This window comes from Lepidothrix coronata, unplaced genomic scaffold (genome assembly GCF_001604755.1).
Source record: "Lepidothrix coronata isolate B3197 unplaced genomic scaffold, Lepidothrix_coronata-1.0 Scaffold8, whole genome shotgun sequence".
Lineage (NCBI taxonomy): Eukaryota > Metazoa > Chordata > Aves > Passeriformes > Pipridae > Lepidothrix > Lepidothrix coronata.
In genome coordinates this window covers 11335773-11352580 of record NW_016690188.1, presented here as the reverse complement: position 1 = coordinate 11352580, position 16808 = coordinate 11335773, and the positions used below count along the sequence as shown (strand labels likewise).

General features: G+C 44.7%; 1 protein-coding gene across 2 annotated transcripts in view; it reads right to left on the bottom strand.

Annotated features, from left to right (window-relative positions):
• Positions 1 to 14888, bottom strand: part of ANTXRL (anthrax toxin receptor-like) — a 58649-nt gene extending 43761 nt beyond the window's left edge. The window contains exons 1-5 of one of the 2 annotated variants that reach the window (XM_017804194.1): positions 14341 to 14888; positions 2862 to 2933; positions 2656 to 2727; positions 489 to 570; positions 353 to 386 (exon numbers count right to left, since the gene is read on the bottom strand). In XM_017804194.1, coding sequence (XP_017659683.1) covers positions 353 to 386; positions 489 to 570; positions 2656 to 2727; positions 2862 to 2933; positions 14341 to 14501 — 421 coding nt within the window. In that variant the 5' untranslated portion in view covers positions 14502 to 14888. Of the gene's footprint in view, positions 1 to 352; positions 387 to 488; positions 571 to 2655; positions 2728 to 2861; positions 2934 to 4801; positions 4853 to 14340 lie in introns of those variants that run through there. The other variant, XM_017804195.1, reaches the window with a different exon arrangement.
• Positions 14889 to 16808: the final 1920 nt, after the last annotated feature.

Here is a 16808-nt window from a genome sequence, read left to right as displayed (position 1 = left end):
TGAGAACGAGGACTTGGGAACACAAAGGAGACAGGGTTGAAGGCATCAGGACAGAAGGGCACAGGAAAACCTGGGTATTCCTGTCTCCTGCGTGCAGGACGGGTAGCTGTAAATGGTTTGGTCTGCATTCTGCAATGGTCAGATCTGGGATCATACTGGTCTTCTCTGGTCTTAATAAACCATGAATCATGCATTAAAAAGTAGGATTGTAGTCAAAATGGAATGTAGTATTGCATAACACCAATTCCTTCTCCAATACTGCTTTCAGCGGGTTTACTGCAGGTCATAAAAAGAATTCTAATCCCTGTCTTTTCAATGCAGATATATAACATGAACAATACACAACACGTACCTCCATAGGTTTCGTGGTAAATTTGCTCATTTGCCTGCAAGGAAGTGCAGAACATTGTTAGCCCTGAAGTATACCAGCATCAAGTAAGCAAAGTTTATATGTATAAAACAAAGAAAGTAGGTACTGTGATGCGTACCCTTTTAAATCCTTCATGCATGAACGTGTCTCCTCCAGGCACTTCATCCCGAAGAATGTCGAGCCCTCGTCTTATGGCTTCCCTTTGGATTGAAAAAAAAACCAAATATAAACAAACAAAGAAAAAAAAAACAAACCAGGAGAACATTTTATTAAAAGTTCTTCTTTTCTTTTGTTGAGATATTCCTGTACCACAGCTAGATTATCCACCCTGTCAATACACTGCACAGAGTAAAATATCATCAGCCAAAACACTGGTTAAATCGAGCTTTTTTTCAAAATCCACAATTTCTCAGCCAAGCACTCATAGGGGCACAAAATCAGATACATAGTACAGTGTTAGGGTAACATATTTAACGGATGCAATTCTGTCCCTGCTCCCTCATTCTGGTATACTGTCAGCCAGGATAGGATTGAATTAAGGAATATGCCAGATATTAAACTTTGACAAACTGCAGACCAAAAGAGAATTTAAAAGCTTATGACCCTGTCACGAAAATGGGAAAAATTAAAACTCCATATCCAATCAGTCCTGAGGACAGTTGAATATAAAGACAGAGGCCAAAAGATGATAGAAGACAATGGGAATGATGAGAATTTCCTATCCTCGACCAGGCATTGATCAACTTTCCTGGGGCAGAGCTTTCTCCCTGGAACCTGAGGCCCTTGGATACCATGACCCCTGGTGCATAGCTTCATACACCACAAATACCTAGAACAACCTCAGTGAAATTAATAATTTAATTATCACAGATCACTAAAAGACCCTGATCCTTGGCAAAGTTTTCATTATATTTATGGAACACATGTAAGGCAAAAATATTCAACAGATAAAGATGTAGGTAGTTCAAAAATCACCTTAGGATGCCATGGGGAATCCTTTATTTAAAAGAATAGTGAGAACCTATCTGAACTCCATTTTGCAACTGGGTATTTTACATGACACAACCACAATTACAGAGAATACAGGAGTCTATGTAGGATGAAGGTAAAAATCAGCAGCTGGGACTGGGGATGTCCTTAGGGCAAAAAGCACATTTTTACCCTTTCGAAGTACAAAATGAGCTGAAAAGGCCCACATAGAGAGAACAGAAGTTTAGGAGAAGGAACACTCTAATACCATGTTCAACATATTGCCACAAGGTTCCTGTCTACTTTCCACCTTGCAAAGAGTAAATCCTCCTGGGAAAAGTAAGCAAGTTTGAGCTCTGTCACCATGGTACATGATGGAGACCTGAGCAAAAACTCAGGGGAGCCAGCAGAAATGCAAGACCCCTGCAGGGTTTCTGGCTTTGGATAAGGCCCTAGAGTACAAAGCAGAGGAAGTGGTTGTTCTTTCAAGACTGCTGCAGAGTCCCCGTTATTTATAGGGTGCCCTGTACTATTGAGGTCTTCTCACACAGACAGCAGCAACAGCAAAAGTGAGGACTTTAGGCTGAAATGAAAGAAACACCCCCAACAGGGATTTGTACATGTAAGGCAAATTAAATTATTTTTCTTTTTGAGACAGGGGTTGGATTGGGGCTTTTTTGGCGGGTGGTGGTTTTGAGTTTTGTTTGTGGGTTTTTGTTTGTTTAAAAAAGATAATTTGTGAAGGTCGCGACAAGAATTTTGCTCCAGCTTCAGACTTTTCTTACAAAGCCTGTCACTTGGCTTTGCAAACCACCTCTGGAATGGGTGCTGTCTGCAGACAGCCCAGGAGAGGGGTGTGATAGCTTGGTAAGGGACTGCTCCAGCACTGGGTACGACCACCTGCTGGTGTGAAGTTCAGGGCTTTGAGTCTCTTCCAAGGGCACTGGGGGATTTTCATACAGTCTTTTGCTCATCAGTTCATGCTCTGAGATCTCTTCCACAAAAACAGCCCTTATTTGGGTAGTTGGGGATAGCAAGGATGTACCTGGACCCTCAACTGGAAATGCAGTTTCTCCCTGAAATACTGCAGTAAAGAACAGACAGCCTAGTGATGCCTTTCTCTTATAAAGTTAAAAAGAAAATTGTAATGGGAGACCTAAAGGCTTTCTAAGCCCTCCTCCAGCTGGGAATGGTGGAGAGGATTCCAGTTGCTGCCACACCAAGGATCAAGACAGACCTCCAAATTCTGAGGAGACTCACTGTTTGAGAGGAGGGATGGAGGGTACTTCTGGCTGAAAGCTGTGGGGAGTACTTGCCTGTTCTCTGTTAGTTTCATGATTGTAGTGCCTCGTGAAGAAAACACAATGAAAGACATCCGCAACATTGGACTGAAACAGAAGAACAAGCCAGAGCCATGTCACATACAATACTTCAGCAAATTTTCATTTGCTAAGAAGCACTGAACAAAAAAATAAGTTGTATAAATATAGGAAATTAAAATATCATCTTAAGAAAACTTTACCTTATGAACTTCTCCGCTAGGCTTTCCACAAAAGAGTAAATCTCAGTCCAGTGATTTCTGACACTTCCAGATCTGCATACAAAACATAATTCATTATATTAATCTTTCTTTGCAATTAAATTCCTTGTTCCACTTTGAATTTTAAACCTGGCCTACTCCAAAGGTAGGGAGGGACATAAATTATATATAGTTGTGCTGCAAGCTGTAACAGGAACCATGAAGACAAAATTGACTGACTCAAAGACAAGTAAAATAGGTCTGAAACAGTTTACCATACAATATTGAAACAAGTTCAGTAACCCTTCCATCTGCTTTTATTCCTTTTATAGCATAAAATATAAATATCTTCTTCTAGTTTAATTAATTTTATTTGACTTCATTAAATCATCTGCTAGCAGGTTATTTACTTCCCTAGAGCACAGTTCTGCCCTTGAAGCCACAGAGTCTTGACTAATCTTCTATTCTCCCAGAATGCGTGGGAGAATGTTTCCATGAATTACTGTTTGTTTCAAAAGAGAAAGCTTTTGAAATAATTCAGAAAGGAAAGGCAGTACTCTTGGCTAATTTGCTGGACTAGTGTTCTGGACAGTCAATCTCTGGCTCCATTATAGATTTCTTGTGAAAACTTGGGTAACTTAGTTACATGCAGAGGACTTACACATTCATGTTGCCATTCCCATTATATACAACTGTATTACTGGCACTCCCTGGTTTTTTTTTTTTGCCAAGTCTTATTAGGGACCTCCACAGTCTGATGGGACTCAGACCGCAAACAGAGCCTTGCACACAGCAACTCTACAGTAAATTATAGGCAATTTCTACTGTGTTGTTCTATACCATACACTTTCAAGACATTAAAAAAGCAACAAAGCATGAAAAGTCAATGGTTTTAAAAGCCCTCCCTAGGACTGTGACATTTATGAAAGAATGACCCATTTGCTTTCCTTGCTTGCCAAACTCATCTCTCAGGTGTCTTAGGCAGAACGATAAATGAAACAATAGCACATACAGAAGAATCACAAGGGCTTAGATGCAGAACTAAAAAAGTTCTGAAATTTAACTACTATAAAGCAGTAGGGTTCCTCTTAACTGCTGCTAGGCATTTTTCTGTGTAAACATGAGAAAAGAATTTCATATTACAATTCTCAGCTCTGCTATGGGCTTTCCAAGTGACCCTGTGCCAGTCACTCCTGCTCTCGGTATGTCAGGTACAGAGCAGCACACAGAAGCCCACATGTGCAATGTAGTAGGGCACTGCCTGCCCTGCAGCAGTGCCAGTAGAGTGGAGAAGAGCAAAGATAAAGGGACAAGGACCAAAAGGAGTCTCCTGAAGTACAAAAGCTAGAATAAGCTGTCTTGTGTAACCCTGTGCTTTTTATGCTGCTCTTCTAGAGAACTGGTGATTCATTCACAGAACAAACTGGTTATCAGAGAATGAAGAAATTGCCAGGCACTCAGACAGGGCAACAGAACACTAGACTGCTCAAACCAAGGGTCTGGATCCTCTACAGTCTCTCATTTATATGTGCTACACAACATGTCAGTGTATTTGTGAACAGCACCAATGAAAGGTGCTGGCACTATTACCAAATTAACCCTTTCCTCATCATTAAAACAATAATCCATAACTCATGCAAGGTATATAGTTTAAAGACTGCTTTTCCAAAAGAGATCCAAGACAGTTCAACACCTATAGTTCTCCAGGATTTTTCTGAAAGTCCCAGGCTAAATCTCTAAACATAAAGTCAGAGAGATTTTCCTTGAATCTCTCCAAGATGCATTTACAGCTCCCAATCTTTTTGTATTCTTTCCCCCCAGGAGCCGACACACTCAATTTCATTCTGAGCTTGCCATCTGACTTAAATTCAATTCCTGAAATTTTCAATGAAGTCAATTCCCTACACAGAATACCCATAGTTTCTCACTTGGAAAAGACTGACCTATTTTGGACAAGGTATCAAATTTCTACTGCCAGCTGCAGAGGCACTGATGCAATCCAGAAAAGAAAGTAGCAGTGAATTTTCTTTAGAACAGCAACAAACCATTTCCAGTATCTTCTTGGGACTGCCAGAATCCTTTTTTTCCCCTCTCCCTTCTCTTTTTTTAATCTACTCCTCAGGCAAAGAACATCTTGGTAAAACAGCCTAGACACTGAAAATTCAAGAAGATCATAAGTCAGTAACAGTGGAAAAACATGAAGACTTTTAAAGTGAAAATGCACAGGTAATACTATGCACTTCCACGTACCCTGACTATAATGAAACACCCTTCTCCCCTAAGAAGAATGCTGCACTCACATCTTGCTTATCAGCTGGGAAGTATCAAAGTGTCCCATCTATCAATGGGGAAATGTCAAAGCCAAATAAAAATACTAGCAAGAAAATATAAATGTTTTTAAATCCCATGGAGAGAGTACCAGTGAAGTGGTCAGCTCTTAATCACTTTCCCCATCACACTCCTTCAAGCCATGGTGTGTCATCTCCCACTGCAAATGGTGCCCAAATAACACAAATGCCAGTCATGTCTAACCCATTATGAACACCAGTGGAAGTGGCCTGGCTTATAGAAGAACCTGATTTCCCATCCCTCCCACCAAACCTCACCTCTAAATATCCCTGTTTGTAATGTACTTTTATTTGCCATTTCATAAATACATGTTTTGGAGGCTTCTTGGGTTTGTCCTGATAGTTTCATATGTTGCCCAGAGGCCTGACTCCATACTACCAGCAACAGCAGTTTTAATGGCAGATTAAAAAAAAAACTTTAACAACAAAATGTTTGCTAAATTATATAGTAAGTTGCCAAATGCTGTCAAATATGAGCCCCAACACTGACAAACAGAACTGCCCAACACTACTGAAAACCCTGACCTATTTCACTGCCTTTGGGATCTTATCTTTCACACTGCAGAGTCACTGTTGCTGTCAGCATAAACTAACTTGCTGCCCTTCATGGCCGAATCAGACTCAGAGGCTTTTGCCTTGGTTTCCCATGGCATGTGGGAAGCTCCAAACATACTCTAAGCTCCTTTCTGACCACGACCAATGCCTGAAAGCCGTACTTATATTTAACTCCACAGTTACCAAGCCCAGAGAAAGAACAGGATCTTTCAGTGATGCTCTGCAATACAGGTTACTCTTGGACATCCACACAGCATAATTTTTACAGCCATTTTGGTGCTTTTCTTGTTTCCCTTCAAACTTTACAGTAAGTAAAAACAAGCTCCTCTTAATCGGTGTACCTGTGCTAATAGGAGCCTGAGATAGAGTTGGCATGTGATTCCCAACATACCATCAGTAAATGAACACAAACAGATTCCTTGTCTGGCCTGTTTGGCCACCAAATGATACTCTCCTGTAAGATTCCTGAGGAACTGTGAAGACTTCAGAATAATGAGAAAAGAATAAATGAAGCACAGAGAAGATCAGCACTGTGCAGAAAAAACACTGGGGTGGGACACACGCTCACCCCCCCCATCAGCAACTAGGAGAAGCCATGGAAGTGACAGAGCCAGGGAATCCTATGTATCCTGTTGTGGAGTTCTATACCAGCAGGTCCACCAAGACAGCACACTGTGGCTGTCTGTAAAATAAAGAAAGCCATAACTGTCTTGCAGGTCTCGTGGGTTTCCTGCTTTCAGCCATCAGCTACCTGGTTCAGCTCCTCACATCAATCAAAAGCTGCCATCACTCAGCCAAGCCCTGGCCTTCCTCCCTGTGCTCTCCCTGCTGAGGAAGCCCAGTGAGCCTAACATTTTCTGTAAAGTATCGAGCACCACAAGCCAAAGACTTCTGCAGATGGTGACAAACGGGTGACAAGCAGGTTGTATGCCTTTTGGAGTCAAGCAGGATGGTGAGGCTTCAGGCCTCGGAGGTTGCATAATTCTCATGGTGAAGGAAAGGGCAAAGCAATACAGAGCTGCTGTGGGCAGCCAGAATGCCCCAGAAAGCATCTCAGGGCCTGCTTCTGCTGCCTGTTCCACTGGGGTGAACCCAGAGTGGGACCAGAGAAGCCCTGGTTTATGCCTATGCAATTGGGACCAGAATTCGGCCCAAGTGAAGTTAAGAAAAAAACCACAGGAGTCATTTGTCTTGAGCATGCTCCCTTCTCCACAAGCTCTGTTCCCATTACACGAGACAAAGAGAAAAGTCAGCAAACCACAACACAGGAAAGAATGTCCTCCCGGCCTCATCAGGACTGGGCTCGGAGGAGCAGCTGCTGCCGCAGCTCCTGCTGCTGCCGTTTTCCTTAATTTCACATTGCTACCACTTGATGGGAGGGGAAAAGAGGAGGTCAGCGAGTATTTCTGGGGGTGGAAGGAAGTGATGTGATTCCAAGGCTTGATTCTGCTCCTACTGACTTTGGAGAGATTCCTTCTAGTTTAGCAGAGTTCCGCGTCAGTATAAAAACAGTGAGCATGTTAAGAGTTGTGCCTACCCAACCTAAAGTATTTCACTGCTGTTTGTTCAGACAACAAAGAGCAAGATGGATTGGAAACATTCTCTTCTTTCCTAACAGGCTCCCAGAGGCAGAGGAAGCTGGAGCCCAGAGAAATGAAGCAGCACAACCCTGGTATATGGGATGCTGCTCTCAGCTCAGTCACTTCAGCAAGCAAAAACCAGGAGGGCCAGTTCTGTCTGTCCTAGAGTACGTGATGCACAGTTACCACTAAATTCACAGTCAGGAGCACATACAGATCAACCCAGTGCAATATACAGCACTCATGCAGCTTTGCAGTAAAAGTTAAAACTCCAGCCCTACCCAAACAGTAAATATTTTTATTACCATACACAGAGAGAAGGCAACAGGACCCAAAGCCTTTCATCCCTGCTGAAAGAGACAAAGTGAAATCCCTTGAGAGCACAGCACTTTCCCTTGTCCTATCCCACACATACACACACACCACATGCACATTTGCCTCCATTACAGATTTAGCTCAAGGCAGCATTTCTGGAGATTCTGAAGCAAGAAAAAGAAACATTATTACTGATGGGTTTAGTCTGAGTACGGTGTCAAGGGAGTATACCTCCTATTGAGTTTGTAGGTCCCAGTAAATCTCTACTTCCTTGAGCTAATGGTGGCACTGCACATGGCCCATTGCTCAGAAATCCAACACTGTTATTTCGAGGGCTCTTTGTGGTCACAACCACATTGTAGACAACAAAATTCTTGCACATGGCTAATAATGGCTCTGCAATAAAAGCAAACCCTGGGGCATTTAGTTTGTTGTGGTTTCAGACACGCATGCTCAAATGTTCATCCACCCTTCTGCTCCCTTCTGAGCCAGCAGAGCATTCGAAGTGACAAGAATCCTCCTTTCCCAAGCAATGTTTCTTGCAAGCATGGAAGGGACCTTGACTGGGTGATTCATCCAGGCAAGGAAGGACTAGTTTCTATTATCTGCTCCAGAGGCAATTAGAAACACTGGCAGAGACAGCCATTCTGAGACAGTCCTTGCTTCAGAGTACTTGTAACATTAATGGACAAAACAAGGGCTGGAGTGGGGAGGGGAAGATGCAGGGAGGTGACTGCAAAATGGATTTTAATCCTAGGCCAGCATCTGAGCACAGGATCCAAAGTACTTGAATCCAAAAGGTTTCATGATCAAACCCACTAATTTCATACCTAGCTTTTCTCCTATAAAACTACTGATAAAGTCTGCAGCAATATTAGAGATTTCTATGAAATCATGCCTCAAAACATTGCCCTTTAATCCTACAGTCATCCATCTGGTTCACAAATTCTGTCCACCTGATGCTACATTATACCTCTTGCTAAGTCCCTAGCCAACAAAAGGGCACAAAGTGAAATTCAGAAGCCATGCTCCCACTGCATCCAACCACTTCATATCTCTCTGTGAAGCTCCAGAGATGCTCTAAGCAGCATCAGGGCAGGAAGACCCACTCTTAGCATCCTGGTACTCTCCAGCAAAACACGGGGAAAAAAGCAGGGCACACAATCCCAGTCATGCTGCAACATTCTTACAAATGATAGCCAGGAGCAGGGATATACAACTCCTACGCTGTGAATACCTCACAGAAGTCAATTCATCTCTGCATGAGATCAAAAGGTTCAGTCCTACCACACCTCATACAAACTCACAATTTGCACCAGCATTTGGCCTGCAAGCCCAGACTAAAGTGATGAAATTCTCAATCACTGAACACACACAAACAAAAATCCCAGGTCAGTGGGAATCTTACGGTTTATTTCCTTGGCTCAAGCCCCAAATAAATCAGATTTAGTTACATGCATAAATAGACTGCAAATGACAAGCTGCCATGGCTTTTTCTTCCTGTTAACTGTACATGTTTTATGTCAAATAACCATTACCCATTAGCTTTACCTTGTATTTTATAAAGAATTTTTTTCTTGGAGCAGAAGGAAGGATAATCGATTTTTCTGAATATTTTTTTTCCTGACAAAAGTAAAAGCTGGCAGAATAATATCAGACAAAATACAAACAAATAAAACCTGGTTCAAATAACATAGGTATGTCTGAAGTGGAATAAAAATTTGCTTTGAAACATTCCGAGCAATATACCTGGGTGTAGGCAAATCACAGCACTGGCTGCAATAAAACCACAACAAAGAAAGATGCAAAGGCAAAATATCAACAGATTATGTTTTTAAAACAATAAAACATATTGCTTACAGGCAGTTGGAGATTATGAGAGGTATCATGTAGATGATGTGGTCAAATTGTAAAGGGGGAAGTCAGGCAGCACAGGAGGAAGAGAGATAGTCACAACCACTTTTAAATAGAAATCAATGTTATCTAAGAAACAAAGGTGATGCTTCTGTTCAGACAGCAGCTCCTCTCAGCTGACCTGCATCAGGTTCTACATCCTACAATGAACTGAAGCCTGGCTGCAGTAGGTAGGTATTCTTGCTTAGAGAAAAGGTAGTTCAGCACTGGTTTAAGTCAGTCAATACAAAACTTTCAAATGTAATTAAGTTAGGTGATGTGTTCAGGCACCTGTTTTTGCCAGCAGTCTGACTTCCAACCACAAAAGTGTTGTTAGCCACTCTTCCTCTTCCCATACATTTTTAATTATAAAAGCTGATATTGAAAAGCAGCTCCTGAAATGCCTTTTGCTCTGAAAGCTTTTTGGTTTGCCTGAAGCAAATTAGGAAGTATCAACCTGTTTCCCTCCTGACACTTCCCATCCCCACAAAACTGCCTTTTCAAGGGCAAATTGAGGAAAGGGACACAGACCCAAACCACAAAATCAGGAAGGAGGTTGGACAGGGTAGCTAATTCACATCTAATCAGAGGTTGTGTTCTTCCCCACCAGCTCCCTACCAGTGACCGTTCACCGCTGGAGCAAGGCTTACCAAGTTTAAAGAGAGGCAGCTGCAAAATGGATTACAAGTGAGAGGCTGGGCACATCATACTGATGTCTTTACCAAAGTTGCTGTTGACAGAGATGCTCTTGGAGCACAGGAGACAAAGTAAAACAAAGACAATAGGCCCAAAAACACAAGAGAGCCTCAAAGAGATACTACCCAGAAGCTCAGGGGGAACATGAGGAGTGGAGAGAGGGTAGTTAGGCCAGACTACCCAAAAATCAGTTATAACTAAACAAAACCAGCCAAGGCCTTATCAATACATTTCCAGTGCCATCATCTGGGCTGTGGAAAAAGGAAAAATTTTCCCAAGGCTGTGCAGCTCATTTTTCCTCAAAATCCAAACAACTTTTAGCAAGCATCCCAGCAGAAAAAGTAAGAAAATACTTTTGTCTATTTCACAGTCAAAAATAATCAGGAAATCTCTCCATACTTGATAAATATAAAACATAGACAGCTCTGCAGCTCAGATCTGTCATGTCAAGCATCACCAGAAGAAGACATTTATAGCAGTTATAAGTCCTTACTTTAAAAGAGTATCTATTTGTTGCACTAATAAACAATTATAATGATGCTACTAGGCACTGAAAAAATTAGAAAACACAAGAGGCCAGTCATCCTTTCTGCTCTGCAAGTGCAATTCAATATGATTACAAACAACAGCTGGATGTTAACAGCAAGGCAAGATGAAAGGAGTTATTTCTATATTCAAGTACGTCACTACAATACCTTATGGTCAAGCAATCAAATCTCTAACAGGATCTGTCCTCCACAGTTTGGGATGGGACTGAAACAAGTTCCTTGTGCATCTAGACAACCTAAGCAAATGAAGCAACCACAGCAAGTGAGAACTACTCAACGATCCATTATGTTGAGTTTAAGAGTTACAACTGTTTAAAGGTAAAAACGAGATCTTTGCTATCACAGGTGACTTGATCTTACTACATGCCAGAGGAGAGATGGGTATGCCAACTGAAAGGTACATTGCCTTACCTCATGCAGAGAAAGTGACTTAGCTGCAAACAGAAAAATTTTTGCTGCTTCGGTACGAAAATTTAAAGTCTTTCACTACACCTCCAAATAAGCTCAAGCCTGCATAACTTATAAAGAATGACACACAAACAGCAAAAGATTGCACTCGAGGCAGCCGTCTCTGCAGCCAGTGAATGTCCACTTCTCCTAGCTTCAAGAGATCTGCTCCTTGAGGCAATCTTAATGTGGCTCTGGCACGGTCAATCCTAAGGAGGATGATGGCTGGTCTCCCTCCTACACATGCTGCTTTTCCCTTTCACCATGCCAGCTTCTTGGGCATCTAAGGCTTAGTGGCACTGCTGTGATCTTGCCTATCCTATGGAGTTAACATAGAGGACTGCAATCAACTTCAGGCAGAGGAAGAACTGTAAGAAAACAGTGAGTTTCTTCTAATTGGCAGCATATATATTATACCAATAACTTCACCAGAAGATGATCTTTTCCATCTGATGGTTGTTGCCCTCAGGATTAAATCCCCACAGACTTTGCCTGGCAGAATAAAAAGCAAAAATCACTCCCCAGTATAGACATTGCAGTAACACACACTGCATAAGGAGAAAGGTTTGTTGACTTCTTCCAAATTGCCTCCTACTGATGTGTGATTACATCTTTCTATGGGGAAGCAAAGCCAAGCAGACTTAAAGTCATTTTGGTTCACTCAGGCTGACTTTAGAGACAGGGCCTGTCATTCAGCAAGAGAGCTCACTAGAGGGTCACAGGATTAAAGCCTGGAGTTTTCACAAAGCCACTACTTCAGTCCCACTGTTAGACAGCTAATTAAGACTGAATGCATCTAACTTCAGACTAGCAAGGCACCAACAAAGGGAGGCAATACCCAAGCCATATGAGGATACTCTGTGGTGTATATGGCTGGGTTTTGGGGGGGTTTCTCCCATTAGAAATCAGAGCCAGAATTCTTACCAGATATGTATCAGCATGGAACCAATTATAAAAAAGGTGTCCACTGCATTTACAGATTTACCAGCTGCTTCTGACTGGCTTCCTGCCTTACCCCTACGGAATACCCTGACCCTTCTCAACACTAAAGAGTTACCTCGATCCTTCCTCATGAACTGTCCCAAGATCCAAAGTCTATTCACTTAGTCTCTACCTGCCTCCATAAAGCTCCTCGTGTTGTGCCAGATCTCACAGAATACAGTAGGGACTAAATACACCCTCAGCCAGCATGGGACCTATGGCTCCCAAGATCCAGTACTCTAATATTACCCATATGGATTGTAATGCAATCTCATTGAGACAAAAAGCAGCTTTGCCACCACATTGTCACAGACTTGGTAGGAGCAGGCATAGATTCTGAAACTGCTCAGGAGCCTAAGTAACTCATTACAGCTTTTTACCAAAGAGGGACTCTTCGATGTAACTCTTACAGCTCATAAAGACTCAATTTGCAGCTGAAGCCAAGGAGAATTTTCCCGCTGGAACCCAAGCACATGATTTTTTACTTCAACCATAATCAGGTCCAGTTTCCAGTGGACCACTGTAGTGAGAGGATAGCACCTGAAACAAAATAAAAGACCTGTAGCTTGCTAAAAGAAAACACATTATTTCAGGTATATAGTACTGGAGAGAAACTTGCTTACATGATCAACTTCCTATTGCTTGACAGATCAGTAACTCTGAGCAAATTGCTCTCTTCTCTGCCTTTATTTCCCCAAATACAACATGAGTAGTAACAGCCAATAAAGTGCTTCCTGATCTACAGATGAAAAGTAGCATAGAAGCACAGTATGGGGATTGCTGGGAGTACTCAATGTCATTGTAAACAAGGAAATTGCACTACAGAAGACAGAGAACCCATATTGCAATCACCAACATTCGTTGTTACAGGGAATTCAATACAGGAACTGGGCATAACAACAGTACCAGTCACTCCTAGAAAGCCTGGCAGCAATAAATTTGAGAACTAACAATAGCCCTCCACAGAGCTCTTTCTAGACACATAAGTTACTTCAGGGACAAGTTCTTAGCAAAAGGAAAACAAAACAATGACCACTTCTATTAGTGCATCTTATAGAAAGACAGAAGGCCTTTAATCTTCAGCTTCTTTTGCTCTAAAATCAGAATCACTACTTACTGATACTTATTTTTTTCCTTTTGAATACAGGAATGCACATCCTGAGTGATGGTGGCTTTTTGCCTCCTGCAGGCTGTGCAGAAGGCCTTATGGACTGAATAGCTCTCCCAACTGGGAAATAGCACAGTGAAGAGTTATACCTGGCTTGTGGGCAAGAATCATGAAGAAAAGTCTTCCATCTTTCATAATACCATGTCATACAGACAATCCAGGATGTATTAGATAACACAGCCATCACAATGAGTATATGTGGGAGACTAACAATTTACTCCTTGAGTTAAACCCTTGTCAAGCCAGCAGTACACCAGGGGAAACAGAAATTCATGCCTTCTGAAAACACTTGTGGGTGCACCAGTTTACCACTTGCCTTGCTAGTGCTTGCTGTAACACGCCTATACCTGTGAGCTTAATCATACCTCCTGGCCATACCTGAATTCAGCTGACATAGTATTAAAGAAAAGTATTTGACAAGCTATTTTAATAGATGTTACTCAAACACAAGTTTAGACAATTCCAAAGAAGTTCAGCAAAAATAAGTTTTATAAAACCTTGTTATTATAAGCGAGTCATTAAAAAAGCAACCACTACATACAAGCAGTCTGGTCTTAACTTTAGGCAGGTCTGCACAGCCCTGGCACCACTAAGTCCCACAGGTGACATCTCAGCACATACCCCGAGTCTTGACACAAACCCCCAGGAGTTCCGGGGGCACTGACCAACATCCCCTCAAATGCAATGCTCAAAGCCCGCATACCAAGCACTACAACTTTAAAGCGACACGATCTCCCAGGTTTGCATGGGAAACTAATAAAGCACAATGCTACCCTAAATGCTCCTCTTGAAAACGTTCAAGTTTTGGGAAGCAAAAATACTCAACCAGCCCCACACATCATGTTTGGCATCAGGGAAAGCCACGCGGGGAGATGGGGGAAGCAACGTCCCTGACGCTGCAAGGAGTCACTCAAGGGTGAATAAACGTTTTTAAATGCGACTGTCACTTACTTATCCAGGACAAAGTAGAGATCAAAGGCACCGTGACAGGAGCGCTGCTCTTCTTGCTCTTCCTCCTCCTCCGGGCGGGCGCAGGAGATTAGGCTCCCCATTGCCAGCAAGAAGCAGCACAAAAATGCCGCTTTCTCCACGCTCCTCCAGCAACTCGCCATCTTTTCCCTTCCTTAATTCTTCCTCCTCCCCCAGTCTCTCTCTCCCCCTCGCTCTCTGCAAATCTTACAGGCACTTCGGAAGCACCGAGGGCAGAGAAAAAAAAATCAAAACAAGCAAATAAACAAAAAAATCACTAACTTCAGGATCTCAGCTCAACCCTGAGAGCTCAAGGCAGCCCTGCCCGCCGGACACCGGACCGCTGACTCAGGACTGGGGGCAGAGCCCAGGCAGATGATTCCCGGAGCCCAGACCCCATAACCCGCCGCCTCGGCAGCTGCCCCGAGCAGTCAGCCCCGTCCCACAAGGAGAGAAGAGGTTCCTCCCGCAAAGGCTAGAGGCAGGAAGGGGCAGAGGGAGGGGAGCGGGAGGAGGGAGACAGGATCTTATGGGGGCAAGCTGAACTGGGACTTTCCTGTTCCGGGATACTGAGGTGGGAAAAGCTGCTGCGAGCGAGGGACCGAGGTTAGGGATCACTACCCCGGCGCCTCTCCATCGTCCCGGGGGCACAGCTCGGGCGTTCCTCTTTCCTTCTCTCTCGCACTGCCCTCGGGGCAGGACGGCGGGGAACGGGGCAGGAGACTCCGCCGGCGGCGGGAGGGGAGCCCAGGCAGGGACAGGGGCAGCCCAGCCACATTCCGAGGCATCGCTGTGCGTCCCGCTAAGCCCGTCTCTCCCAGGCTCGGGAGGGGAAGGAGCCTTGAGGTGGCGAGGGCTAAGGGGCGGTAGTGGCCGAGGCGGAAAGAAGTTGCTGTAGGAGACGGGCGTCATTGCAAAAACCTGTGACAAACCGGAGGTGGGGGGATGGCGCGAGGGGGCAGTTGTGAAAAATCTAGTCGCAGATGAGTGCAATTAAAAAGGTTATTGCCTGGGGGCGGGGGTAAGGGGCAGGTTTTCACAGCCCTCTTGTGCCACAGCAAATTGTTTCTCTTCCGTGGAAAACTTAGTCTACTCGCCCTGGAGTCTGCACACATCCTGCAGGCAATGAGCAACGATGAAACGCAATCTCTTAATGGAGGCTTTGCACAGTAGCAAAATCACTCCCCGCCTGTTACACAAAGGTTACAAAGCACTGCCCTTAAGAGTTGGCCCAGCTCATCTGGATGCTGTCTCCAAAGTTTGAATAATTAGTGGCTTCCAGCCGCTTCCCCCTCCCCCACACCCTCTGCAGCCCCTAATTAATGAAAAGAGCCACGGGGGGGGATGCGAGCAGAGTCACTTTGCATGACGGAGTTGGGACTAGACATTTCTCTTTCTTTCTTGGGGGGAGGCTTCGGAACGCGAGTCAAGGTGGAAGGAATCCATCCCCCGTGGGGCGCTGGCGCGCTGCCCGATCAGGCATCAGTCCCCCAAACACCCACTGCATCGCTGAGACCTCTTCACTCGGGAAGCTGAGCCGTAAGGCTGCGGCCGGGAGCCGCTTCCACGTGCCAGCAGTAAAAAGTGATACCTCCTTCCCGCGACCATGCCGGTACCCGCAGGGGCGTACGGCCGGCCCGGGCGGGCTGAGTTCGCTGCCCTGCGGGGAGGCGCTGAAGGGGCCACGGTGCGGGGGTATGGGCGTGGGCATCTGGATTGTTTCCCCACAGCACACGGCAGCTCTGCCCTGAGCCCTACCCGCCTCCATCGGGCAACGGTGGGATGTCGCGCAGGCGGCGGGCCCTTTCTCTCTGCGCCCGACGAGGACACGCGTGGACACGGCGCTCCTGCCGCCTCCGCGCAAAGCCCCTTCCCCGTCGCATCCAGCGCCCCTTACAGCAGCCCTTGCCGTGTTTTGTGCGGTATCAGCTGCTGCCTGCAAGTCTGAAATAAAATTTGCACTTCGGGGAAAGCATCTCGGTTTCAGTTCCCTGTTTCTGTGCTGGACCAAGTTCAGACACATCCAACCGCGGCGGCGGTCGGGGACTTATCAAGAAAAGATTAGAGCGTCCACCGGTTTTCAGCCTTTCGTCCGATTTAACTATGCCCAGCTAACAGCTGAAGGCACTGCTTGAGCTCACCACTTTAAAGGTTTTTGAGCAGTGGCCAGTTGAGACCCAGCGATTACTTAGATCACGGAGAAATACAAGAAACCCACATCCTCTCTGGCGACATTCACAAAAAATGAGCAAGCGGCTGCTGGGCAGCAGGAATCCCCCTTCCTCCCGCTCCGCCGGCCGTCGGCCTCGACGGTGCCCACTAGTGTCCGCAGCCTGTGCGGTCCCCGAGAGCAGCAGCCCCGGCACTGCGTCCCGGCCGCCCTCGCCACCCCCTGTCAGAGGCAGCCGTCCTTCCCCGCACACACCGTGGCCTTTCGAAACGAAATAAAA